Raw genomic sequence first — 26,752 nt, 5'->3', positions numbered from 1 at the left:
GCTTAAAAAACTATAATGGTTTTATTTTGGAGAAGCGTAAAAGAATGTGCTTTTTATATAACAACCTGAATTCTGTTGCTACCATTATGCACAGACTGCTAAATTCTCATACTGATGGAATATTTCTGTTTTTTCATTTTTATTTAGCCAGGAAACACTAACCCTAGCTGTGTGTTCCTCCTCAAAACAAATTAAGTATCCCTTTCATATTAATTAATTTTCTCCTATTTCATGTATACGTGAGTGCATATCGAAAGCCTATTGTGCTGAGGAATTTCTAAGTATAAACCTAGTCCACATAGTTGTGAGACTGAACACCTGACTTATAGGTGTTCCATAAAAAGAACTAGGGAAATATGAGGAATATAAGTGACCTTAGGAGATATTTAACCCAGTCCTCTGAATTCACGTATAAGGAAACTGAGGTCAGAGATGTGAAGTGACTTGCCCATGATTATAACAGTTCATAGCAAAGCTCAACTTATAATCACATTTCCTTTTCCTTAGTACACTGTTCTTTTCAATGTACTATACTGCCAGCACTGCCAGTTTGAGCTATGAGTAGTTAGCTCAAGTTTAGTTGTAAATTAAAACATAAAGAGAAAGAAAGTCCTGACCTGTTTTATACTTTGCTAGGTGTTTTGTCTAATGGATGTGTGAAATGTAGATGTTGGGGGAGCATTGGGTTAGAGCCTCAGATGCAGTGTTTTCCTTGATATAAGCCACTGCTGTCATTTAAGGTACCGATATTAAATTAAATCCAGAGCTTTGTTTTCTCAAAAGTCATTAGCTAGTGACAGTTTGGTTGAAATCCTAAAAATTAGGACTGACCTCTCTAGCTTCAAATTTTAGGACACAGATTTGTGGAAGTACCATCAGCCCTTCATATCCGTGGGTTTCATATCCTTGGATTCAACTAACCAAGGGTTGAAATATATTCTGGAAAAAAACAATAAGAAATAACAATATAGCAATAAGAAATAATACAAATAAATAATACTGCAGTATAACAACTACTTATATGGCACTTACATTGTATTAGGTATTATAAATAATCTAGAGTTGATTTAAAGTATATGGGAGGATGTGCATAGATTATATGCAAATGCTATGCCATTTTATATAAGATTCTTGAGCATCTTCGGATTTTGGTATCTACGAGGGGATCCTGGAACCAATCCCCTGCAGATACCGAGGGATGACTGCACACTATATTAAATTTCTGCTGTGTTTTCCCAGAGTCCTGTCTCAGTTTCTGGAACAGGTTGTCAGTCAGTTGTGATTTCTGGAGATGAGCCTGCTTTGTAAACTGCCGGCACTGAATCCAGTGTGTGCCAGATCATCGTAGTAATAACTGAACTGAGCTCGTTCTCAGTGAGTTTCAGCAACTTGCCCAGGTTCACATGACTGGTTAGGATAGTTGGGATTTGAGAAGGCTGATGTTTTTGATGAAGGAAGGAGTGAAGAGTGGGTGAGTATGATGGTAGCAGCCTTTTCTGTTCAACGAGAGGTTATATAGGATCACCAGCAGGGAAATCATTTTAGCAAAGCAAAAGTAGCTCAGAGGATAAGCATGTTGATCATTATGATAGAGTTTAGAAGAACCTGGAAGATAGGGGAAGAATTCTGAGAATTGAACCATTGGGGTAAGTCTCTTCCCTTCAGAGAAGTTGAAGCACTTCTCTGCTATATTGAATTGGTTCACTTTGGTAATATTTAATTTATAAATGTGTTAGAAAAGAGTATTATGTAAAAGACAATTGGCCATCATAAAATTTTTTGTGAATAATTATGGCCTAATTTCAGAGTTGATTTATTCACCTTTATGTTCATTGTATGTATGTATTATAGAAATATTTCATCAATATTGAGAAAAATAAGACTATTCAGATAAGTAAAAAGAAAAGTCACTCCAGATTTCTGCTGCTAACCACTATAGTGTCCTGGGGGACAACCTCTATTAACATTTTCCTTCCATCCATACTTTTTCCTAGGCATGCATATTTTTATATGTAGAAAATAATTTTTATAAAAACAAGTGCCTACATTATAGATCTACACCATTATTAATAGTTTTATAATATTCATATTAATAGTGTATCTTGGGATAGGTCATGCAATTTGATCCCCTACCACTGGGTTTTACACTGGTTTATAGTTTTCTTGCTAGTACAAACAGTGCTCTAAAGAACAGCTTTTAAATATAGCCATTCACTTTGTTCAGTTATCTTCCTAGGATCAATTCCTGGAAGTGGAATTATTTTCTTCAAGCTGTTGATATATGTTGCTAAATTACCCCTAGAAATATGTCAGTTAAGCTCCCATACTCTGACACCCACCATAAGTTAGAGAATAGTATTGCATTGTTTTTGTTTGCTTTTATTGTTAGTGAGGGTCAAGTTATTGTCATGTGTGTTTTCTCTTTGGTAAATTCTCCATTAATACCAGATCCTTTGCCTAGTTTTCTGATGGGGTGCTCATCTTTTCCTTTATTAAGGATAATAACTCTTCAAATATATTTTTCCCAGTTTTGCTTTGTTTTTTGATTTTATTTATAATGTGTGTCCCTACAGAATTGCTAAAATTCTACATGGTCATATCGTTTGTTTTTTCATATTATTTGTTTCTGTCTTTGGGATTAAGTTCAGAACAGCCTTCCTTCCCCCCTCAAGGTTGTATACTTATTCACCTGATTTTATTTTCATTTCTGTGATTTCACCCTTTTACATTTTCAATCCAATATTTGGCTTACGGCCTGAAATTGGGCTGTGACTTAAATTGTTAGCCTCCTGTCCCAATTAATTGGATTGTTAATTTGATTGTTTCCCTACTGATTTGCAATGTCACTTTCTCAATAGGCTTAATTTTTATATACACATACTCACCCTTGGACCCTGGTTCCAAGCTTTTTATTTGGTTCCATCGACTGACTTGTCTTTCTAAGTTACCATTCTTAGTATATTTTTCCCTTTGCATCTTTGCAGTAATATGCCAGAATACTTTAATAAGTTTGTTTTAATTGCCTTTGTTCTTTCTACATTCATCATTGTATTTTACTGCTGTGAGAAATGTATTTCAAAATTTTGCTCTTAAAAAGTGTGACATTCTTTCTTTTTTTTTTTTTTTTTTGAGACAGGATTTTGCTCTGTTGTCCAGGCTAGAGTGCAGTGGTGTCATCATAGCTCACTGCAACCTCCAACTCCTGGGCTCAAGTGATCCTCCCGCCTCAGCCTCCTGAGTAGCTGGGACTACAGGCGTACGCCACCATACCCGGCTAATTTTTCTATTTTTTTGTAGAGATGAGGTCTTGCTATAATGCCCAGGCTGGTCTCAAATTCCTGGCCTCAAGCAATCCTCCCACCTTGGCCTCCCAAAGTGCTAGGCTCACAGGCGTGAGCCACCGCGCCTAGCCAATATTATTTCTTTATTCATGGAAGCTATTGCTTTGAGACTCCGTTAATAAATTCTTAGAGATTTTTTTTTTGAGATTGTCCTCATGTTGTCAGAATAAATGTTGATATGTTCTGCAGTTCTTTATTCAACATTTATAGAACCTGTATTGTATTATCACTTATCCAGAAAGTCAGTCTATTCCTTAAAGGGTATTTGAGCATTTTTTTCTCTATTAGACATTTTTACCTTTTGCATTCCTGAAATAAGAGTTTCTGTAGAAAGAAAGTTTCAAGCAAAAACTTGGGTAATACTTTAGTTTCTTGCTACCAGTTCCTTGTAGCACACAATGAAGAGTGATGTCTCTACTCATAAAAATACCAGCAGACAACTAGTCTGGGGACGGAGCTGGGGAATCGGTGCATCAGCCCATGACGTATAAAGACTGACCACGTTTTGTTTCCCTCTCATACAGCTTTCTACAAGTTCTGATTAAAGTCAGAAATAGGCACAATGATGTGGTTCCTACAATGGCACAAGGAGTGATTGAATACAAGGAGAAGTTTGGGTTTGATCCTTTCATTAGCAGTAACATCCAGTATTTTCTGGATCGGTTTTATACCAATCGCATCTCTTTCCGCATGCTTATTAACCAGCACAGTAAGTTGGTTTTTTTTTTGGTCCAATTTTGAAAAGGTAACCAGAGTGATTTCTTCCAAATGTTTTCTAGTTGCTTCACTTTTAATTCACTGACTTGCATTTTTGGCTGTAAAAATTTCTCTTCTAGTTTAATTTTTCCTAAGTGAGTCCTATCTGTTAAAAAGCTATTAGTATCCTTAGTTAAAATAAATTTTTGAAAGGCTTTTGTGATCATATTAGAGACAGAACCACTGCCTGCCTTTTAAGCCACTGTTGTTGTATTCCTGGTAGGGATGAGAGACTGGCTTCTAATGGCAGCTGGGCCTTCATCTCTGAATACTTTTGCATGTCTCTGAGAGTATGTTCTGTTCTTTATCCAGGATGTTGTGTGCTTTCCTTCTCTTAGTTTTAAAAACATTGATACTGGGAATATTAAATTGGCATGTTGGTCACATAAGTGATCAATATTTTATTTCACGGTGATCACTGAAGTCAGATTAAGTGAGATTGTCAGTCCATAATCCCATATTGAGAGTTTTAGTTCATTCTCTAGGGTGATAAGCAGATATGAAAAAAACCGGCTGGGCATGGTGGCTCACGCCTGTAATCCTAGCATTCTGGGAGGCTGAGGCAGGTGGATCCCTTGAGCTCAGGAGTTCGAGACCAGCCTGAGCAAGAGTGAGACTCCGTCTCTACATGAAAAAAAAAAAATTAAAAATTAAAAAAGATAAGTCAAAAAACAGCTAAAATCCTCTCCACACAAAAGACTATTTGGCTCGTTTTCAGCATTGTCTCTTTGGTTGATTTTATAATTCCTAAGGAAAAGCATATGCATGTCTAGACCCTAATTCATCCTCTTTGCTGAATCAGAAAATAGGCAAAGCATTTTTATTTTACTAATTTGATTTATTTGGATAAGTGATAGTTATATAAATGTTAAATATGGGTTTATTTTAAATGTATATCTTTAAAAAATAGAAATGTATGGTGATTTACAGGAAATTTACAGAAAAAGAACCTAAATTAAATACTATTCAGCTAAACTACTTAGATAACTACAATTTCTTGATCTAAATATGTATGTATACATTTATGCACATGTTTTTAGATCATTGATTAAGCTTACACACCTTTTTTTCTTCCACTTAATCAGTTGGAACCTTATTTATTGGCCTAATGCCCATATTTATCATTTTTCATAATTTAAAAATCTCCCCTATTTTATTTAGGCATCTTCATTTTTATGGAGTCTAAGTTATTCCCAATTTTTGCTTGATTTTAAAATAAGTATACCTATAAACATTTTTAAAGTATACCTATACTTTAAAAATAAAGTATACCTAGATTTTGGTTGCTTTTTTCTTTGGGGCTTCTGTTATCTTTTATTCAGAAACAAAATTTTGCAAAGCTTATGTGTTGTAAAATTATCTGAGTGTACTTTTATTTTATTTTATTTATTTATTTTTTTTGAGACAGAGTCTTGCTTTGTTGCCCAGGCTAGAGTGCTGTGGCGTCAGCCTAGCTCACAGCAACCTCAACCTCCTGGGCTTAAGCAATCCTACTGCCTCAGCCTCCCAAGTAGCTGGGACTACAGGCATGCGCCACCATGCCCAGCTAATTTTTTTTCTATATATATTTTAGTTGGCCAGATAATTTCTTTCTATTTTTTTTTTTTTTTAGTAGAGACAGGGTCTTGCTGTTGCTCAGGCTGGTCTGGAACTCCTGACCTCGAGCGATCCACCCGCCTCGGCCTCCCAGAGTGCTAGGATTACAGGCGTGAGCCACCGTGCCCGGCCCTGAGTGTACTTTTAAAAATACTTGAACAACTACTGCTTGTGTACACAACATTGAAAAATAGGCCGGGCGCGGTGGCTCACGCCTGTAATCCTAGCACTCTGGGAGGCCGAGGCGGGAGGATCGCTCGAGGTCAGGAATTCGAGACCAGCCTGAGCAAGAGTGAGACCCCGTCTCTACTAAAAAAATAGAAAGAAATTATCTGGACAACTAAAAATATATAGAAAAAATTAGCCGGGCATGGTGGCACATGCCTGTAGTCCCAGCTACTCGGGAGGCTGAGGCTGGAGAATTGCTTAAGCCCAGGAGTTTGAGGTTGCTGTGAGCTAGGCTGATGCCACAGCACTCTAGCCTGGGCAACAGAGCGAGACTCTGTCTCAAAAAAAAGAAAAGAAAAGAAAAATGATCATCTGTGATGGAGGCATCTGAAACACTGTCAGTGAAGACACTTTGCAGGCCTGTCTTAATGGTACAGATTGTATGCTGTAAATATTTAGCAAATGTCAGAATAAATGTCTAGAGTAGTACTGAGAAGATGAGTGAAGCTGACTAAGGATGAAAGTAAGTTTCTTCATCCAAATCACATTGGGCTAGGGAGAAAGGATTGGGCACCTGGCACGTGTCACTGCTTTAGGGTCTGCTGACTGCAGTGACAGGTCTTAAAGCCCATCCTTCCTTCTTTGTTGGCCAATAGAGTTGCTCACCCATCAGTTGTGTATATTCCATTGCTATAAATCATTGTGGATACTGACTGATGTTTCTCACAAATAAGAGATCCTTTCTAAACCCCTGTGTATTTCTGTGCTTGATCCTAGCCTGCTGTGTTTTAATCCCTTCTCTTCCCTTTTGTGTTTGTTTAGCACTTCTGTTTGGTGGTGACACTAATCCTGCTCATCCTAAACACATAGGAAGTATTGATCCCACCTGTAATGTGGCTGATGTGGTGAAAGGTAAGGAGACCATTATGATGTTATCATTTGTAGTTCAAATAGGATTGTGGTTTATTTGAGGCAGCTTGGCTATAAGGTTATGTTGCTGAGTTGTCTGCTATTCATCAGACCACTCTGGGCCCAAGCCACTTGATCCAAATATGAAATGTTCTTTCTGGGCAGTTCAAGGAAAGATGCATCATTTGTAATGCTTAAAATGTGAGTTTCTACTTCATTGATTAGAGTTTTCCTTGTCATTCTATCTCAAGCAGTAAACATTTAAGGAAGATTCTAAGTTTTGATTGTCACCATTATCTGAAAATTTCAGAGAATACAAATCCTTATTATAAAATTAGGCTGAATTTGCAAGTCTATAAAATTTAAACATCTTTCTGATGTGCAACCCTGGTTTTAGAATCTAGGTGGCATGCGAGCTTCATGGGTTCACTGGACATCAAGCTAGACACAGTCCCAGTAGCCTCAGGGCAGAACTGAGCCCTGTATCCTTAAGTCCGTGGTACTCAGGCACTTTGAATTTGAACAGCAGTTTCCTCATTATTCATTTAAGATAAATGCTATTTCTAGGAAGCCTTCCTGGTTGTGAGTGATCCACCAGGTCCCTGCATGTCTTCAGTACTATGGTCACTCTGTACAGCCTCGGATCCCCAAACTGTCCCCTTTCCCAGATCATATCTCCTACTGTAGCCCTCATCACCCTCCTCTAAACACTCACCTTAAAAGTTTTCATGACCACAACTCTCCCTAGTCTTCATCAAGAATCTTTGTTGTTCTTCAGTAGCCATAGCAAAGGAAAACCTGTGCAACTTGTTTACCCTGGGCACTCCTAAACCCAGGGAGGAGGACCCAGGCCCATTGGTTTTAGCTCAGCCTGGGATTGTCAAGCTACCCTGGCCTCTATTTAGTTAGAAAACATTTACTCACAATATTTCATTTATAAAGTGAATAGGCTCAGCCTCAGCTCCCTAAGAGTCATCCTATAGGTTGTTCTCTCACAAGATAGCTCATTGGTTGATCATAACCTCTGCAGACCTCCAGGGGGAAAAGGGAAGGGATCGGTCTTATAGCTTTTATGAGCATTAGGCCCTAGCCCAGTGCTTTTTATGAATCAGAAGACTGGGTTTAGGCAGTTGACCACCTCTTCAAGAAAAAGACACAATTTAGAAAGCAAAAGTGTACTATAATATATTGCATGCGTGCCTTTTCTCTTGAACTGTAACCAATTGGAGGTCAGGATTTGTGTCTTGTATGTGTTTTGTGACTTACATAGTGCCTGTGTAAGTGATTAATATGTATTCCTTGGTTTGATACATTTTAAACCTTTTGATGATTTACTCTAAAAAAACAGCTTTATTGAGATATAATTCTCATACCATAAAATTCACCCATTTAAAGTATACAATTCAGTGGTTTTTAGTATATTCACAGAGTTGTGCAACCATCACAACAGTCCAATTCTAGAACATTTTCATCACCCCAGAAAGAAACCCTCTACCCATTAGCGATCACCCCCTACTAGTACCCCTTTCTTCAGCCCTAAGCAGCTGCTAATCTACTTTTTGTCTCTGTATAGATTTTCCTATTCTGGACATTTCATATAAACAAAATCATACCGTATGTGGCCTTTAGTGACTGGCTTCTTTCACTTAGCGTAATGTTTTCAAGGGTCATCATGTTGTTATATCTATTAGTATTTCATTCCTTTTTATGACTGAAAAATATTACATTGTATGGCTATAACATATTTTATTTACCTATTCATCAGCTGATGGGCATTTGGGTTAGCCGGGTTACCTTGGACATGTTAAGTAACCTCTTTGGGTCTCAGTTTCTTCATTTGTAAAATGATGCCATTGGTAACTCACCTATATCATGGGGTTAAATGAGTTAATATGTGTAGAGCCCCTAAAGTATTGCTAGCACACAGCAAAGGCTGTACACAGGTTTATTAGCAGTAGGTAGTCCTTAGGTGTCAGGCAAATCATTTGGCTTCTCATTTATGCCATTGATTATATAGTGGGCTGGTACCTTTACTTTCGTTTCCAGCATAAATTATAAAATACTTTAAAAAGTCATTTCAGGCTTTTATAGGACAATTGAAAATTTGAACACTGGATATTTGACATTAAGGAAATATTATTAATTTTTTAGGTATGATATTTGGTGTATGGTTATGTTTTTGTAAAGGAGTCCTAGCTTTGAGAGAGGTATTTAAAAATATTTACCCACATGATATGAAATGACGTGGGATTTGCTCCAAAGTTACACAGAGGGAGGGGAGTGAAAAAGATTGGCCGTATGTTGACGGGCACATGGGGATTCATTATCTAGGGTGTCCCAAAAGTCTCCATACAAAGGAAAAATTTTGTAATGAATATTTTGTAAATAAAGGTACATTTAGCTACAACTTCCCATTTCCCTATGTATGGCAAATTTTGGGACACCCTGTACTGTGCTCTGTGCTTTGGTATGTATTTGAAATTCTTCATGATAAAGTTTTTAAAACATTCATTTTTATCATCTCATTATTTCTTCACAAATAAAGTCTTTCATTAGCTTTTAGGGAGATTTTAACCAGGAACTAGTACAACTAGATAAGTAGCAGGGAGTTTTATGAAACTGTTACCCCTTCTATAGAACAGAGAGATTAACCACTGCTAATGTGCAGTCAAAGGCACCGTGGGAGAGTTGAAGAGGAATCTTCTGTGACTTGACTCTTACAGTGAAAAGAATCTATTGCTTTATGGCACTTACTGTCTGTATTGTTCTTACTGTATTTAGTATATATTACCTGGTCTTGTCATTATTTGTACTTAAGTTGATCTTTGTAACTTGGATATAAATTTTTAAAAGTCTGGAATTACTCTTAAACACTTTTTATTTCAGCATATTATGGGGGTACAAAAGTTTAGGTTACGTATATTGCCCTTGCCCCCCACCCCAGGCTCTTAAACACTTTTACATCACTTCTCTTAATGATACAAGTTTTGTACCAAAAACTAGCTGAAGATTATTATATGCAGAATAATTTGATGCATATTTAAAAGAGCAAACCCTGAAAGTTTACGCCTGCATAAACTACTACTTCATAACCTCCGATTTTCTTTGACCCTGTTATTCACAATTTTGACCATAGGCCACAGTCCCTTCCTTTCTCTTCCCTCTTGTACTCATAGCTTTATCTTCGCTTTCTCCTGCCCTTTTTAAACTTTACACCTAGTAGTGTATGGTGAGCAAAGTTTACTACATCCTCTCATTTAATCATTCCTACCACTTGTTTGGCATAATTGAAGCTTCGATTTCTGGTGAAACCCTATCCAATGACAGTCACTCCCCATGCCCTTCTGCGACTCAGAATCCCACTTCCCCAGCACACATGGGCACACACATGCATCCCAATCCCACATCCATGGGATGAACAGGAAGGACTGGCATGCTCCCCATTCCTTACTGTCTCAAACCATGTTTCTTTATCTCTCAGCAGCATCTTCCCTTAAGGATAAAAACAGTTGAGTTGGTTTCAAATTATGAAAGTGCATAAACACCATGAAGCATCCTCCACATAATTGACTTTTCTGGTGCCCTTCATTCCCTTTGTAAATTTTGTAATCATGCATGCTGAAACCCACAGCACACTAAATACTCTTAGCTTGTATATACTTTCTAGTATTCTTTGGTACTTCTGCTTCCACCTGGTGATGTGTATGCTGACTAAGGGTCGCTTATTTGTACCCAAGCCATTGGTATAAGTCTGCGGTTCCCAACCCCCAGGCTGCAGCCCGGTACCAGTTTGTGGCCTGTTAGGAACTGGGCTTCACATTACCACTGAACGCCACCTCCAACACCTTCTGTGGAAAAATCGTTTTCCACGAAACTTAGGAACCAGGCTGCACAGCAGGAGGTGAGTGGCGTTCACATCACAACCTGAGCTCCGCCTCCGCCCACCCCCCTACAGTGGAAAAATTGTCCTCCATGAAACCGGTCTCTGGTGCCATAAAGGTTGGGGACCGCTGGTGTAAGTTATACTGCCTATTATGACTACATAATTTATTTAAATGTTATATAAACTGAAGAAATATAAGTACAAAAAGAGACTTATTTCCATTAAAAGACCCAATAAAGGAAAGTCTCTTAAAAATGTAATGAAATTACTGTGAGCAAAAAAACAATGAGATTACAGGAAAGCACAGAGTAAAAATATTACAAGGAAAATTCATACTCAGGTTGCTTCATGAGTATCTTTAAGTTTATTACACTTGAAACAGATCGGAATTCATAGAGGTAGTGGTATCATTTATCCAAGAAAGATGACCTGGAACCCGAAACTGATCCATATTCAAAGAAAAGGCTTTGACCTTATATGAAAAGATAGATGTAGGAATAAATTGCATATTGAAATGTGCATTTTAAGTTAATGTTTATGGTAGTAATCACATTTTATGGTTTCCCACTTTATCCAACATTTTTATTAATCATCCAACCTCTGTTCCCAGTTGGGACAGTTAAGAAGACTAATACCATATTACCAAAATAATAAAAGTGCTCATTGAAGAAAACTTAGAAAATGTGGGAAAAGAGAGAAGAGAATAAAAATTACCTGTTTTTATTAACCCAGTGAGAACATTGTTTTATACATTTGAACTTTTACTAGATTTACAGATCAGTGTACAATTGCAAATATTATGAATAATCTTTGTCTCTGTGAAATCCATTGTATTTATGTATTTCCCTATGTCCAGCATTCATGCTCATCACACACAACCTTCCTGGATACCAGAATTCAATATCTGACAGTTAGGAGCCTCTCTCCTGCTCTCTGTATCAATATTGTTGGAGTCTTTCCTATGTCTGCCCTGTGATACTCATAATCTGTACATTCAAATGGTCTTTCCAGCCAAGTATGTATAATCTTTATTCCTCACTGGGGGATTGGCCTTAAATCAGTCACTACCATGGCAAAATGGGCTAGGCAACCTAGAAGGAAACCTGAAAGTCTCTTTTCTCCCTGTAGACTAAAGCAAATTTTAACAGTCAGCTGTTTCATTTCCTATGGGCCCTCTTCTTAATTCTCTTGGGTGTCAGAATACCTAAGCAGAAGCTCTTTCTAGCTCAAAATAAGACTGAGAGAGAATAAACAAGGCACAGAGTGCCAGAGATCAAAAGGCCTGAAAATTCTTCTGTGTCTTCTAGCTAAAAGGCACTGGAGTCTCCATCCCCAAACGCCCCAGCAGCAACAATCAGAAAGTCTCAAGAGGCCCAGGCCTGTCAGCTTCCTGTTACTCTTAATGAGTCTTACTGCTCCCTCCTTCTTGGTAGTTGGTATTTTTGCACTGGCTTTTTACCTTCTCCCGTTATCCTCTGAGATTTCTCAGTTAATCTTCTAACTCAGCATGTCTATATCTAATATTTTTTCCTTCCTTTTGTTTTAAGAAGCTTCATATAAAGAGAATAAGGTTCTGGGTTTTAATGACAGCTCTAGTAATGATTTTCTCAGCTGTGAAGATCAAATGACCGTGTGTGTGCATAGGGTTGTGCATGTACACATGTGTGTATTTTGCAGCCTTAATAAGCCTTAACGAACTATCACTGATCCCATCCTTAGATCTCTTGAGACAGACTACAGAATACTTCTATATAGAAGGGCAGGGACAATATTTTTATTTTTGACTAGACAGTTGTATCAACGTGTAAAAGTGGGGTGCATCTTGCATAGCATTAATTGAACATGCAGAACACTGAAGCATGCCTCCTTGCTGCTTATTTAGCACATTAATATCTACCTTTACACATCTGCAAATTATAGACTCTAGGTAGTGAATGCTAGAATTACTGTTGTAAAGTAGGTCCTATTATCCTTTGGGAGGTACCTTCCATTGTGACCCTTTTCCCTCCTTTCTTTGTAAGAAACTAGGAAATAAAATGGAAAATCCTGTGGTAAGATCATTTTAAAGGTACAAACTTAAATACTCGGTACAAAAGTCAGCTCTCACAGCAATGTTAAGTTGCCTGTGTTGTTCCTACATGCTGTTATTACTTAGCATAATAGCATACAAATGGTATCCTCAGAGTGTGGCATTATTCTAGTTCAGAAATAATGTCTTATGCTCTCACCTGGACTCTTCAGGTTGCAAGTAACAGAAACCCACTCACGCTAGCTCAAGAAACAGATTTTTTTTTTTCTTCTTTTCAAGACAGGGTCTGGCTCTGTTCCCTGGGCTAGAGTGCAGTGGCCTCATCACAGCTCACTGCAACCTCAAACTCCTGGGCTCAAGCGATCCTCCTGCCTCAGCCTCTCCAGTAGCTGGGACTACAGGCATGCACCACCATGCCTGGCTAATTTTTATATTTTTTGTACAGACTGTGTCTCGCTTTTGCTCAGGCTGGTGTCAAACTCCTGGCCTCAAGCGATCCTCCCACCTCAGCCTCCTGAAGTGCTAGGAGTATAGGCGTGAGCCACTGTGCACAGCCAAGAAACAGACTTTTTTAAAGGAACCTAGTAGGTCCCATGGTAATCCTAGGACAGGAAGCACTTTACAGTTGGAGCTATGGAAATTGGAATTGGGAAGCAGAAAGAAAAGAAGGTTGTTTTCTGTGTATCTTTGCAACTGGAGTTGCCAAGTCACAGCCTCCCTGCCATTCTCTGCTTGTTGCATTTACCTTTTTCTGTCTGTCCAATGGCTGACTTGGGCACTCTAGGCCTGCCATGATAATTCTCAGCGTACCCCTTTGGCTTCTGCCCTGCTTGTTCATCCTGAGTGTCTTGATCCTAAATTCCTAAAAGATGAATTTAATTGGCTCAGTTCATCTTTTTTTTTTTTTTTTTGCCTGTGACCACAAGTTTTAGGATTCTTGTCAGCCTAGAGCTTGGTCGCCCTTACATTAGATGTTACACTCCCACTTATTCAGTCTGCTTGGGTTTGGAGGGTGAAGGAGCTTTTTTTTTTTTTTTTTTTTCCTTAAAACCCATGGTGGTTCCCACTTGAGATGGGTTTTGGGTAGGGAGGATGATAATAGACATGCCTTATTAGAATTGCTTTGAAACTTAAAAGGGTTTCTAAAAAGCAGTGTGTCAATTCTAGAAGTTGTTTCCTAAGGTAGTGTGTGATTCAGTGTGATCTTTGTGGGCTTCTATGATGTACTGTGGCCATGGCCAAAAAGTGCAGAAGTTGATGGTGTAGCCTGTCAATCTTATCTTCATAGATCCTGGATTCAGGTATGGCTCTGTAAGCAAGTGAATATGCAGCTAGAGGGCTGTATCATTGGTTTTGATGAGCTTATGAATCTTGTATCAGATGATGGATAAGAGATTCATTGTAAAAGTCAAGGAAACAACTGGGTTGGATCATGCTAAAAGGAGATGATAATATTCTGCTATAAAATGTCCCCAACTAGAAATAGAAATGATCAAGAAAGTGAGAAATTGTTGAGTAGGTAATAGCTTGTTGTTTTAGATGTCCTTTGTTGGGAGTATAGTTCTAAAACATTTGTTCATATTGTTTTAATTACCCTTATGTTACTACCAGATGACAATAAATGCTGTGGGATTGTTTTTATTAAGAAATTGAAAGCATATCAGCATTTTCCAATGCTTTATGGGCATTTTTGTTTACCTTAAGAAGCAGTGGCTTCTTAAACTTGAGCTTTATGTTTTTCTGTATTCTATTAGACTCAAAGACCAGGGACCTTGGCACCTTCATTTTAATTTTTTCAGCACTCATTCATCCTAGTCTAGCCTCTTACAAGATACTTGTAAACAAATGTTTGCATGTATTTGGGATAGAGGCTAATTAATATTTGATAGCAGAATTCTATGGGAAATTTTGAACAGGAAAATCTTCTGATAAAAAAATCTAATAAATAGCCTCCATTATCTATTAAATTTTCCTGTGTGCTGTTTCTTAAAATGGATTCATGGCTAGATTGGATTTGTTGGTCTGGTTGCTCTGTGAACCTTCACCCTACTCTATATGGCTTGGCCTTTTTAATTTTTAGTCCTATGTATTTACAGTTTGGATATTTTAGCCTGGGGAAGTATGTATGTGCCATACCCACAGCTTTGTTAATTACTTTATGATCAACACCCTTGAAAACAGGTTCTTAAAATAATGAGTATTACTTATATTCAGTAGCAATAATAATAATTTCCTAATATTTCCTTTTAAAGATTAGTAGTAAATACTGGCTCAAATATATTGCACATAAAAGTAATTTAGTAATTATCTTTTTTGAAATTTTGATTTCTAATTAAAAAAGTAGAAAAGTTTTATTAGAAAGCTTATTATAAGTAGAACTTGCACTTTACTCTAGAAGTAAAGGAAATTTATAAGCCAATAGTTGAATTTTGATTGTTATGGTGGTAATTTTTTTAAAGCTTTTTCACTTTCCTGTTAAATTATTTTACTTAAACAGAAGTATCCTGTTTAAGTATGTATGTGCTATCATATACCCCAGTACCCCATGATCATTCATATGCTGGGAGACACAGTGGCAGAATTAGTGTGACCCAGACTTGACTTACCAGGCTACTAGTCCCCAAGTCTAGCTTCTCTTCAGAATTACCTGCTATGTTTTTAAAATATGGATTCTCAGGCCTCAGCATAGAGCTGCTGCCTCAGAATTTCCAGGGTTCATTTCATAATCTATACCCTTTTTTAAAAGTTGGCAATAAATTCTACATACAAACCAAGTTTGGGAATCACTCTAGGCCTCTAGTTCCCAGTCTAACCAGAAAGAGCACCTCCAATTGCTGTAATTGATTTTGTGTTGAGAACGTTATCATGGGCCAGAGGATTGTCCATTTAAAAAATGCTCACTAAGTGTATATTGTGTCCAAGGCATTATGACATGCTGTGGGAATTTATAACGATGCACATCAATATACATATTACCATTAACACCCCCAAAATGCTTTTGGCTGGCAGGTGTATGAGAATCTACATTGTGATGACTTGAGTTGTTCAAGGATCATCATGCAATTCTTAATTATAGCATCGATGCACTATACTTTATACTGATGCTTAAAAATTTCTTATTTACATGTGGTTTTACGAACCATACTCAAAGACCTTCGAGTTTTGAGTTGGCTGCTTCTTTCTGGGCTCCAACATCTTTCACAGGTTAAATCTGTGTAGCACTTTTTCTTGATAATGCTGTCACAATCGTGCTACTGGGCAAACTAATACCTTGAGGAATTAGCACATTTAATGGGTGTAGGTTATTTTCCTGTTGTATAGCAAATGGAAGAGCAATGTTAAAACATCTTTTTTACATACCTGGAGAAATTGTTTTGTGGAGATATATTGGCTTTGTATATAGATAACAAAGCATTGTCTTTAGATTTCAGTATTTGTGGCCTTGGAACTTCATGGTCGGCTTTGTGCTATCACGTCACTAGGTGGAGATGTAGCATTGTTTGGTGCTATAGCCAAAGCAAAAGGAGTGAGTCTTGATTTTTCTTCTTTTGACAAAAGTACTTTACAGAGATTTAATGGGATTTATTATGCCCTAGGAAAAAACTTGTAAATTTAGTATAATTCTAAATTTTAACTTTCTTATTTTCAGGATTGAAATCCAGTCCTACTTTAATGTCTATTTTCATACTGATCAATTTCTTAAAATTTTTTTTCTCCTCTTACTGCTGTTTCCTTTTTGCTTTCCCTCATTATTTCATTTTGTCAGAGTTACTCTAATGTCTCTCTCTTTGGTTTTTATAGCAGTTTAATTTTAAAAGTTTAATAAAATAATCATAATTTTACTCTGAGGTCAAATAATAGATAAAATTTTAATCTGATAGCAACATGAAGTAAATGAACCAAAATTTATCTGAACATACCCTAATCTTATCTTTGTATTATTTTAGGTTAATAATGTCAAATTTTCACATATTTAAATTCTGTAGGGCTTATTTTTTCCCCTTTCTTCCTTTTCTTCCCTCCCTCTTTCTCTGACCTCTTGAATCTTAAACAAGTACATTATCTACTCCATGCACAGTATTGATGTGGGGAATAGAAAAGAAGTAGGAGTCTGTCTACAAAGAGCTGATACCCTGTCGAGAACATTGCAAATGTGTCCCTGAAGCATTTTAACATAATTTGAATCTCTGATCTTTAGAAATTGCAAAGGTGAAGCTTTAAAAATAAATCTTGCTTTGGCAAACAGTCTGACAGTTCCTCAAATGTTTGAATGCAGAGTCACCATATGATCCAGCAGTCTTCCACTCCTAGGTATATACCCAAGGGAAATGAAAACACGTTCACACAAAAACGTGGACATCAATGTTCATAGCAGCATTATTCACGATAGCCAAAAGTGGACAACCCAAATGTCTATGAGCTGATGAGTGGATAAATAAAGTATGGTATATTTGTACATTGGAATATTATTCAGCAATAAAAAGGAGTGCACTGATACATGCTACATCATAGATCATCCTTGAAAACATACTAAGTGAAAGAAGCCAGTCACAAAAGACCACATATAATAGGATTCCATTTATATGAAATGTTCAGAATAGCAAATTTATAGACAGAAAGCAAATCCGTGGTTGCCTAGGGCTGGGTGGAGGGGAGTGACTGCTAATGGGTTTGGGGCTTTTTATAGTGATGAAAATGTTGTAAACTTGATTGCGGTGACAAATGCACAGCTCTGCAAATATACTAAACATCACTGAGTTGTATGTATACTTTAGTGTGCAGATTGTATGAGAATTTTATCTCAAAGTTTTTTTAAAATAAATTATCAAAAGGTTTAAAATTTATCAAACTAAGGAATATTTATTGACCATCTACGTGGGCACTATACAAAGTTCTACGTAAGTTAAAAAACAAGTGTTAAGACACAGACCCTGACCCTGACTTCAGATTGTTTATAGTTCAAGAGAAAAGGTACACATGCAATATATCATAATGTACCTTTGCTTCCTGAATTTGTTCCTCATCTCTGAACCTCCTGAATTCCCTCTTCCAGCTATTTCTTGTAATGGTCCTGATCCTCTTGCCCTGTGTTTTTTATATTTCCCTTTTTAAAAGTGAACTGTTGCTCTTCAGACTGTGATAAATATCAGCCCCAACCTGTTACCTTTAACTAACTTAAAGAACATTTTGAAGTGATAGTGGTGTCTCCAGTAAGTTAAATTGTGTGACTCATGGGAACCTATTCATTCAGCAAATACTTATTGATGCTTCATTTACAAGTAACTCTGGCAAATCATAAGACTGTTACCACTATTATTTTTAAAATTATAACAAATATCCTTTTACCACAATTTAGTCAGGTTGCATGGTACTCAGAAGCATAGTCTTGAGTTCTAAGATTTTCATGAAAAGCACCTTTTAGGAATATGTAAAGGTTAAATGTGTGTTTGATATAGAGCTAGCTACATTGTCATTAGTATTTTGACATTGTTGTGGTCATTAAAACTTTAAGGAAAGAGAAATTCTGTTTTAGTCATAGTAATAGCCAAAAAGGGCTATTTTTTAAAAGGTGGTAGATAATTAATTCTAAGTCCATCAGTTGAGACAGTTTATTTTATATGTATTTACATGTTTGTGACTATGTTATTAGTGCAGCAGCTAAACTTTTTTCTGTCTTTGCAGATGCATATGAAACAGCCAAGATGCTATGTGAGCAATATTACCTGGTAGCTCCAGAGCTGGAAGTTGAAGAATTCAATGGTAAAAGAAAAAGAATTTTAACCTTAAATACCAAGAAGCTGACTAAAAAATTGATTATACCTGAGCTGTATTTCAATGAGATCCTAAAATTATACTGCTTTTCCATCTTTTATATCTTTTAAAAACTTCTTCTATACCTTTGGTCAACCAGGTATGTAATCGTAAGGAGTTTTTATATAGGAATGCATAAAGTATTAGTGTATTTGAACCAAACTGGGTTCGTTTGCCAGCGCCGAAGGGAAAGCCAAACACCAAAACACTGGGTTTTTGCAATGAGAAATTTGCCTCCTCGAGCTGAGGATTGCGACAGGTTTTATATACAATCGAGAGGGTAATGAGGTATGATCTGATTGGATCTTGCGATGGGGTCACAACAAGGCTCAATCTGATTGGATCTTGGATCCTGCCGTGTGGCGTCCGCATCTTAATTAAGTCCCCACTCCTGGGTCCAAGCACTTCAGCACTTAGGTTCCGTCTATGGTTGCACACTTGGTTCATCTGGGCATGCTCAGGTTATATGACTTTCGATCTGGGGGTCCACAGCAACTGCAAAACAACTCACAACTTGTTTACCTATGGGTTGAACCAGATTGGTCTGATGCAGTTATGTTAGACCCCAAAGTTCTTGGAACAGAAGTAATCAGGTAGAAAATGCACAAAGTTATAAATAGGCAGTTCTCAAAATAGCAGATGCAAGCAGTCAATAAACATATGGAAAAATGTTTTAACTTTACTAATCAAAGAAGTGCAAACAAAGACACAGAGAAATGCCGTTGTCTTTCAAAATGACAATGATTAAAAAATTTTAATGCTTTGAATTTGTGTCGCGATAAAATATTCTTTCATCAACACATATATTTCTTGTATAAGTTTTGGTATAGCCTTTCTCAAAAAGGTTAACAGTGTTCTTTCTCTGTGTGTGTGTTTGGAGGGTGAGCAAATTTGTGAATGTGTGGAAGTATTTCTAAAGGATAAATTCCTAGACGTGGAATGATTCTTACGGTATGGGCATTTACAATTAAAGATAAATCCAATTTAAAAAAATAAATTTAAGTAATTTAATTAAATCAATGATGGTCATATTCTTTGGTCCAATAAACTTCAAAACATATAAGAAAATGGATTTATGTACAGTACAGATTTATATATAACAATGATGATCACAGTAGTTTTCTTATAGAGAAAGGTTGGAAAACAACCCAAGTTTTCAACAATAGAGGATTGTTTAAATAAATTGCAGTACACCCATAAGATAGACTACTATGCAGCCCATCAAAACAATGCTTTAAAAGAGTAACGTGTGGAAAGAATTGAGATTTTTTTGAAAGTACAGGCTATGAAATTTTATAATAGTGGAAGTTCATTGGAAGATATTTTGAAGGATTTATACTACCAAAATACAAACAACAGCTCTCTGGATAGTGGGGTTATAGCTGATTTTTATGTTAGTCACATGATTCTGTATTTACATGTTACTTTTACTTTTTATTTATAAATTATGAAAGATACATGCTCATTGTAAAAATACAAATATAGAAGTGTGAGTAAAAGGTAAAAGCCACCGCTACTCTTTCAGTCCCAGAGCTTTGCTTTTTGCATAAATGGGATTGAAACTATACATGTTCTATAACTTATGTTTTTCACTTTATCTCAAAGATCTCTGCATGTATTAATTTCATTTAGAGATAATCCAGAGTGTAGATTACCATAATTTATTTAACTATTTTCCCTGGGTATACATTTAGGATTTCCAGTTTTCCTATATTCCATATAATGAGCTATGAGAGGTATGTGCATGTGTTTGGAAAGTGAGAAAATTTGCAAACATGTGGAAGTATTTCTGTAGGTTAGATCCCTAGACATGGGATGACTGAGTCTTAGGTTGTGAGCATTTATAATTAAAGATAAACCCAATTCCCTCTCAAAAATATACCAAAAATGTATTTCTCTTATAATGAGATCAAAATGGGAAAAGGCTTCAGGCTGCTATTGAAGGACAGTTGTCCCTCCATCCTACTTGAAGGTATGAAGTCAAAGCTGCTTTCAAGGTCTCTTGGGTTTTCTGAGAAGGGTTGTGCCACCATTTTGAATAAATACGCAGCCAGAACCAAGTGGGCTTGGCTTGAATACTCCTGATTAGAAACATCTTAATATTCTATTTCTTCCTACTGGCTAGGCAGGACCTGACCTAACGTCTAGATTTATATTTGTCAAACAATAGAACTTAAGTCTGCAGGTAGTAACAAACTGTTCTTTTTCGTGGGTAGCAGCCTCCCTCAGCCTGAAGGCCAGAGCACATTCCTTCCCAGCCGAGGTTGTCATGCTGGGCGGTCACCTACCATGAGAGGAGCCTTATCACTATTTTTGGCACCATCTCCTGAGTGATATAAGCCCATTTTCTGTCATAACTTGAAGCCACTTTTCCCATCAGTAAGGTACATGAATGCTGCTGGTTATAGGTAGCCTCTAGTTTTGTGTTGATTTGGGCAATGTAGTTGTGATTTATATTTGTGATTTCTTGAATGCCAGAACTCTTTGCAAGCATGATTAAAGAATGTGCTTTAGCCCTAACAAGTTCAATGTTAGACATGCAGGTCAGAGGTTGGTCCTGAACACCTTAAGTGGATAGTTTTGCTTTATAAGGAGAGAGCTTGTGTGCTTCACGCAGTATGACAGCTGACTCTGTTTTCTAAGGGAGGAATCAGATGCAGATTCATATGTATTCATTTTCAGAGCTTGTCTAAACTAGCGCAGCATCCCCTTTCAGGATTCTTTCATTACACAACAGGTGCCTGTAACAATAGAGTGATACCACTCGCTGCTCTGGCCTTCAGAGTAAGTGAGGCTGCCATGAGCTCGAAAGAACGATTTGTTGCTGCCTGAGAATTTAAGTTCTGTTTGTTTGGCATATTATCTTTTGTTTCCGAATTTTGGATTTTTTTCCCCTTTCCCAGTGTGGACCCCTGAGAGAGTAGTAACTAAGATTATCCAGAACATATCGTAGGAACACCCTCAGTATTCACCAATCATCACTAGAATTCTGAATATTGAGAATAAGCTATAGTAAATTTTCTTCATTGTCCTTTCTGTAACACATTTAACAGGAGCATTAAAAATAACAGAATTTTATTTATCTTAGATCAGGCTTCAAATATTTCTGAAATATTTGAATATTTGAGAAATATTTCTCCAATATTTATGCCATCTGTGGCAACCAGTAATCCATTTCTCCAGAGTCAAGAAGCAGTTTCATCATGCTTGTTCTCATTCTCTCCCCATTGTCATTCAGTTGCCAAAACATTAAACAAAGAAAGATTTTTACCTTATCTTTTTTCTCATCCGTGTGTTAAGGCAGCATGGCTTGGGGAAAGATGTGAGCTTTGTAGCTAGCTAAGCAGTGGAAATCCTGGTTCTAACATTTATGAGGCATAGGCCTTGGAAAATCACTTTGCCTCTGAAACACTCAGCTTCCTCATCTGTAAGCTCAACTTGCAGGGTGGTAGAAGGAGAATGTCTCTAGCACCTCAAATACTGCACTGGGCACATACTGGATATATAGCAAAGGGTGGCTGCTGGAAGTCAGGATTGATTTGGGAAAGATAAGACTTATGGTCACCACTTGCATTTCTTCACCATTTCTATTATACATTGGTCTTTCCTGTCAAGAGGATGATTCATAGTTTTGAGTTTGGAGGGAAACATAAAAATTTCAATTTATACTATATATTGCATTATAAAAGGATTCATAGAAAAAGTATGTGTCTATCTTGGGATCTTTGACCTCTCATTTCCCCATAATATCGCATACTTTTATGGATACTTTCAGTCAAGTGGTTCCATACAACAATCAAAAAGTCGTCACTGGTAGCTCTGTTAACACTGTAGAAATTAATTTTTAGTAATGATAATAGCCAACATTTTTTGACTGGTTACTATGTGGTAGTCTCTATGTAAACCAATTTATCACCATTATCTCATTTAATCTTTAACACAGTGAGATATGGACTGTGCCCATTTCAGAGATGGAGCACTGAGGCCCAGATAGGTTAAATACCTATTAATAGAGCTATCCAATGCCAGAGTCAGCACTTGATCCCATTGTGACTGAGCCATACTATATGCTGTTTCTAATAGCCTTATCCATTGATCCAGCTACCTTTTGTTTTAAATACATTTTTTTCTGCCTGGCCTCCAGGTTTTTTTTATTATTGTAGGAGAACAAAATAAAAGTCCTTATGTCTGTCTATGTAGAGTTCTATTGGTATTTGTTAAACACAGTTTCAATTAATGGCATATGGAGCATTGACTGTGCAAAATAGAAACTTTATTATTTCTTGAGTTTTGAGCATGAAAAACTTGGACCATTTTTTCCCATTGACTTTTAAAAATGTACCCATAGGTGGAAAATTCACATTTCATTTGTGTCTTATTTTAGAAAATCACCAAACAGCTATTAGACATCCGCTACTTAATAGCCACTAGATCCAGGAGTAGGGGAGAGCAATGGACAGAAGCATTTGACATGGTTTTAAAAGGAAGGAAAGAAATCTAAACTATGATGTTCCCAAAGGAAAGTGCAAGTAATTGAGCAAGGCTTTATTTAGATGGCTCCTAGAGATGTTATTTAAACTGAAAACAAAACAAAACTGTGAAGTGCATTTTCATTTCCTTGAGATTTAAAGTGAAAAGTTTGAATTCATAAGGTTGTTTTTTATAACTAATCATGCCTTTTGGTACAAGGTAGACTGAGCACTTAGCTTGCTCCTCAGGCCCCAGGGGAGCTCACCAGTGGGCACTCTCCTAGTCTGTTCAGGCTGCTACAACAAAAATACCAGACACTGGGTGGCTTAAACAACAAACATTTATTTCTCATGGTTGTGGAGGCTGAGAAATCCAAGGTCATAGTGCCTGCAGATTTGGTGTCTGTGGAGGGCCCACTTCCTGATTCGTACACAGCTTCTTAGCTGTTTCCTCATGTGGGAGAAGAGGCAAGGGAGCTCTCCGGAGTCTCTTTTATAAGGGCACTAATCCTATTCATAAGGGCTCTGCCCTCATGAACTAATCACCTCCCAAAGGCCCCGCCTCCTGATACCATCCCCTTGGGGGCTAGATTTCAATATATGAATGCTGAGGGACATAAACATTCAGTCCATGACAACCACTAATCCCAACTTTTCAGAGAAGGTCACCAGATATAAGTATGCTGATTGGTGGGACAGAGCAGAAACAGCCACAAAGAAGGAGGCTGCAACAAAGATGGCAACCAGCCTGCCAAAAGTTATCCTGCAGGGACTCTGAGAGCAAGGCCAGGCAGTGAAAAGGGCTGGAATGGGAAGGGAAGGCCAAAGGGAAGGGGTTAACTGAAAGCTGGTTATGGAGGGATGATGGGGGGGGTGCATCTGGACTCTGGCCAGGCTCTGCCTGCTGACAGTCAAATAAGACTAATTTGCTCAAGAACAACCTGGGAAGAACTGGGACTGTTCATGTGATTGTTGTCACCCCAAAGTAAAGCCCTCTGCATTTAAGCATCTGGGGTCCTCTCTGGTCTTTTAAAAAAGTTCAAGGCAATGTAGAGAATAGTTAGGGTTACAGAACAGAATGTAAATATTATCAACCAAAAGACTGCAGCAGAAATAGCAAAGAGTGGCTGCCTCTGGGGATGGACTGAGGGGTGAGATGGGGAAGGGGAGGGACTTTTGCTTTTCTTCTTTCAGTAGGGGGATGGGGATGGGGGGAGGGGATGGGTGCATACCTACATGATGAGTGCGATGTGCACTGTCTAGGGAATGGACACGCTTGAAGCTCAGACTCAGGGGCATGGGGGGGCATGGGCAATATATATAACCTGAACTTTTGTACCCCCATAATGAGCTGAAATTAAAAAAAAAAAGAATTTTTTTAAATAACTGCTTGCCAAAAGGTTCAGGATTTAGAATCAAAAACTCTTGGTTCAGGTGTCCAGTTTCAGTGCCACTTCTGGTGCCGAGTCACATAGGCTCTCCAAAGCCTGTTTCCTTACCTCTAAATAATGCCACCCGGCCTAGGAGCCAGGAAGTGTTGTCAGGAGGAGTCAATTGAATAATGTGTTTGGAAGCTTTTTGTAAACTGCTGAGAATCAAACAAATGTGAACTCTACATTATTGTTACTTACTTTATTAGAGGAAGTAGTTAGGTTGAAATTATAGCATGGGTGAGCACGTCTGCATTCTACTTGAGAAAGTTCATGTCATTTCAATCTCTTAAGTGATTTCGGGTCATGAGGAGGAGTAAGGATTAAATTTTTGAGCATCTACTCTCTACCCCACGCTGTTCTGAGTGCTTGACATGGGATTCGGTATTTCTCAGATTTCCCTCAGACGATCCCTGATGCAAGGAGAAAAGACTGTAGGTCTCCGGGGGTTTAGCTGCTAGTAGAAAAAGTTATGTGACCCTTACATTCTATTCTATAATATACCTTGTTTGTAATAATTTAACAAATTTAGCACTGCTGTTTATTCCAGCTCACCGGCCCTTTCTCTCCTGTGGCCCCACATTCGCCCTACTGACCACTGGGGGCAGTGGCAGGGGGGTGTCTTCCAATTTGAAAAATACCAGGTGCTGGCTACAGTGCAGTGGCGTCATCATAGCTCACTGCAACCTCAAAGTCCTGGGCTCAAGTGATCCTCTTCCCTCAGCTTCCCTAGTAGCTGGGACTACAGGTGCACACCACCAGCTAATTTTTTCTATTTTTGGTAGAGACGGGGTCTCACTCTTGCTTAGACTGGTCTTGAACTCCTGAGCTCAAGTGATCCTCCTGCCTCGGCCTCCCAGAGTACTAGGATTACAGGTGTGAGCCACCTTGCCTGGCCCAAAATTTCTTTTTTTTAAGAGACAGGGTCTTACCTTGTCACCTAGGCTGCAGTGCAGTGGTGCAATCATAGCTCACTGCAGCCTCAAACTTCTGGGCTCAAGCGATCTTCCTGCTTCAGCCACTGAAGTAGGTGGGACTACAGGCACATGTCACCATGCCCAGCTTGCTTATTTATTTATTTATTTATTTATTTATTTATTTATTTAGAGATGGTGTCTCACTATGTTGCCTAGGCTGGTCTGGAACTCCTGGCCTCAAGTGATCCTCCTACCTCAGCCTCCTGAGTAGCTGGGATTATAGGTGTGAGCCACCATGCCTGGCTTATACACACAAAATTTACATGTAATTTTTGGTGGTTTAGGGACACATTGGAAACATCCATGGAGCTCAGATTAAAAATCACTGGTTAAACCCAATAATTGAAGATGGGTAAGCAGGTGAGTTGCTTCATGAAGCTGAGAGAAAGCAGAGAGGAGAGCCTTGAGGAGCACTAATGTTATGAAATGGGTAGAGGGAGGGGAGCCTGAAAATGGACTGAGAAAAAGGGGCCAGAGAGGTTGGAGATGTATCAGACCGGGTTCAGTGAGAAGAAAGAAACCATGTGATAATTTGAACAGGGAAAGTTTAATATAAAAAAATTAACTGTAACACAGAGGATTGGAATAATGAAGGACTGCCTAGTATAGAGGTTGTTAAACTTTTTCTGAAAAGAAAAATGAATGTTTTGGGATTTAGGGGGCAAACAGTCTCTGTTGCAGCTACTCAACTCTGCCATTGTAACGTGAAAGTGGCCATAGATAATATGTAGACAAATGAGCATGGCCGAGTTTCAATAAAACTTTATTTACAAAAAAAAAAAGAAAAGAAAAACACCAGGTGCTGTTTGGATGGCCTTATGTCATGCTCAGGACATTGTAAAGTAAGTGATAATATTCCAATTCTGCTCAGCTTGGTTTCAAAGAGATTGAGTGATTTGTCCAAGGTCACATATAGCTGGTAAGTGAAAAAACTGGGTTTCACCCCAGGTTTGTTTGATTCCAGAGCATATGCTTTTGTTCAGCCCTGCCTTTAGAGCTGGAAACCCAAATGAACCTTTTATAGAGTTACATTTTATGTGCTTGGAAAATAGAGTGCAAACATCATTCTTGACTTTCTCCTAATTTGGGTCCTTACTCATTGACGATTTTGTCTCTGTTTTCAGCCAAAGCACCAGACAAACCTATTCAGGTAGTTTATGTGCCCTCACATCTGTTTCACATGCTATTTGAGCTGTTCAAGGTACGTGGAATTTAAAAACATGGAAAGAAGTCTTCATTTTAAATTACTTTGATTCAAGGCATAATGGATTCATTAGATTAGCATAAGAAAAAGGTTTTGCATAACCATTTTTTAAATTCTATTTCTGATACCCTGTGGGTTTTATAATTTGTACACTGTGAGATGAAAAATTGCTGTGTACA

General features: G+C 37.8%; 1 protein-coding gene across 1 annotated transcript in view; it reads left to right on the top strand.

The window, feature by feature from the left end:
• PDK3 (pyruvate dehydrogenase kinase 3) overlaps positions 1-26,752 on the top strand; it is a 64,984-nt gene that overhangs the window by 27,601 nt on the left and 10,631 nt on the right. Inside the window, exons 4-7 of the mRNA XM_069463603.1 lie at positions 3,866-4,050; positions 6,684-6,773; positions 18,365-18,442; positions 26,494-26,570. Coding sequence (XP_069319704.1) covers positions 3,866-4,050; positions 6,684-6,773; positions 18,365-18,442; positions 26,494-26,570 — 430 coding nt within the window. The remainder of the gene's footprint in view (positions 1-3,865; positions 4,051-6,683; positions 6,774-18,364; positions 18,443-26,493; positions 26,571-26,752) is intronic.

Source organism: Eulemur rufifrons, chromosome 30 (assembly GCF_041146395.1).
Source record: "Eulemur rufifrons isolate Redbay chromosome 30, OSU_ERuf_1, whole genome shotgun sequence".
NCBI lineage: Eukaryota > Metazoa > Chordata > Mammalia > Primates > Lemuridae > Eulemur > Eulemur rufifrons.
Note: the sequence above shows the minus strand (reverse complement) of the source record. Positions and strands in the feature narration are given on the sequence as shown.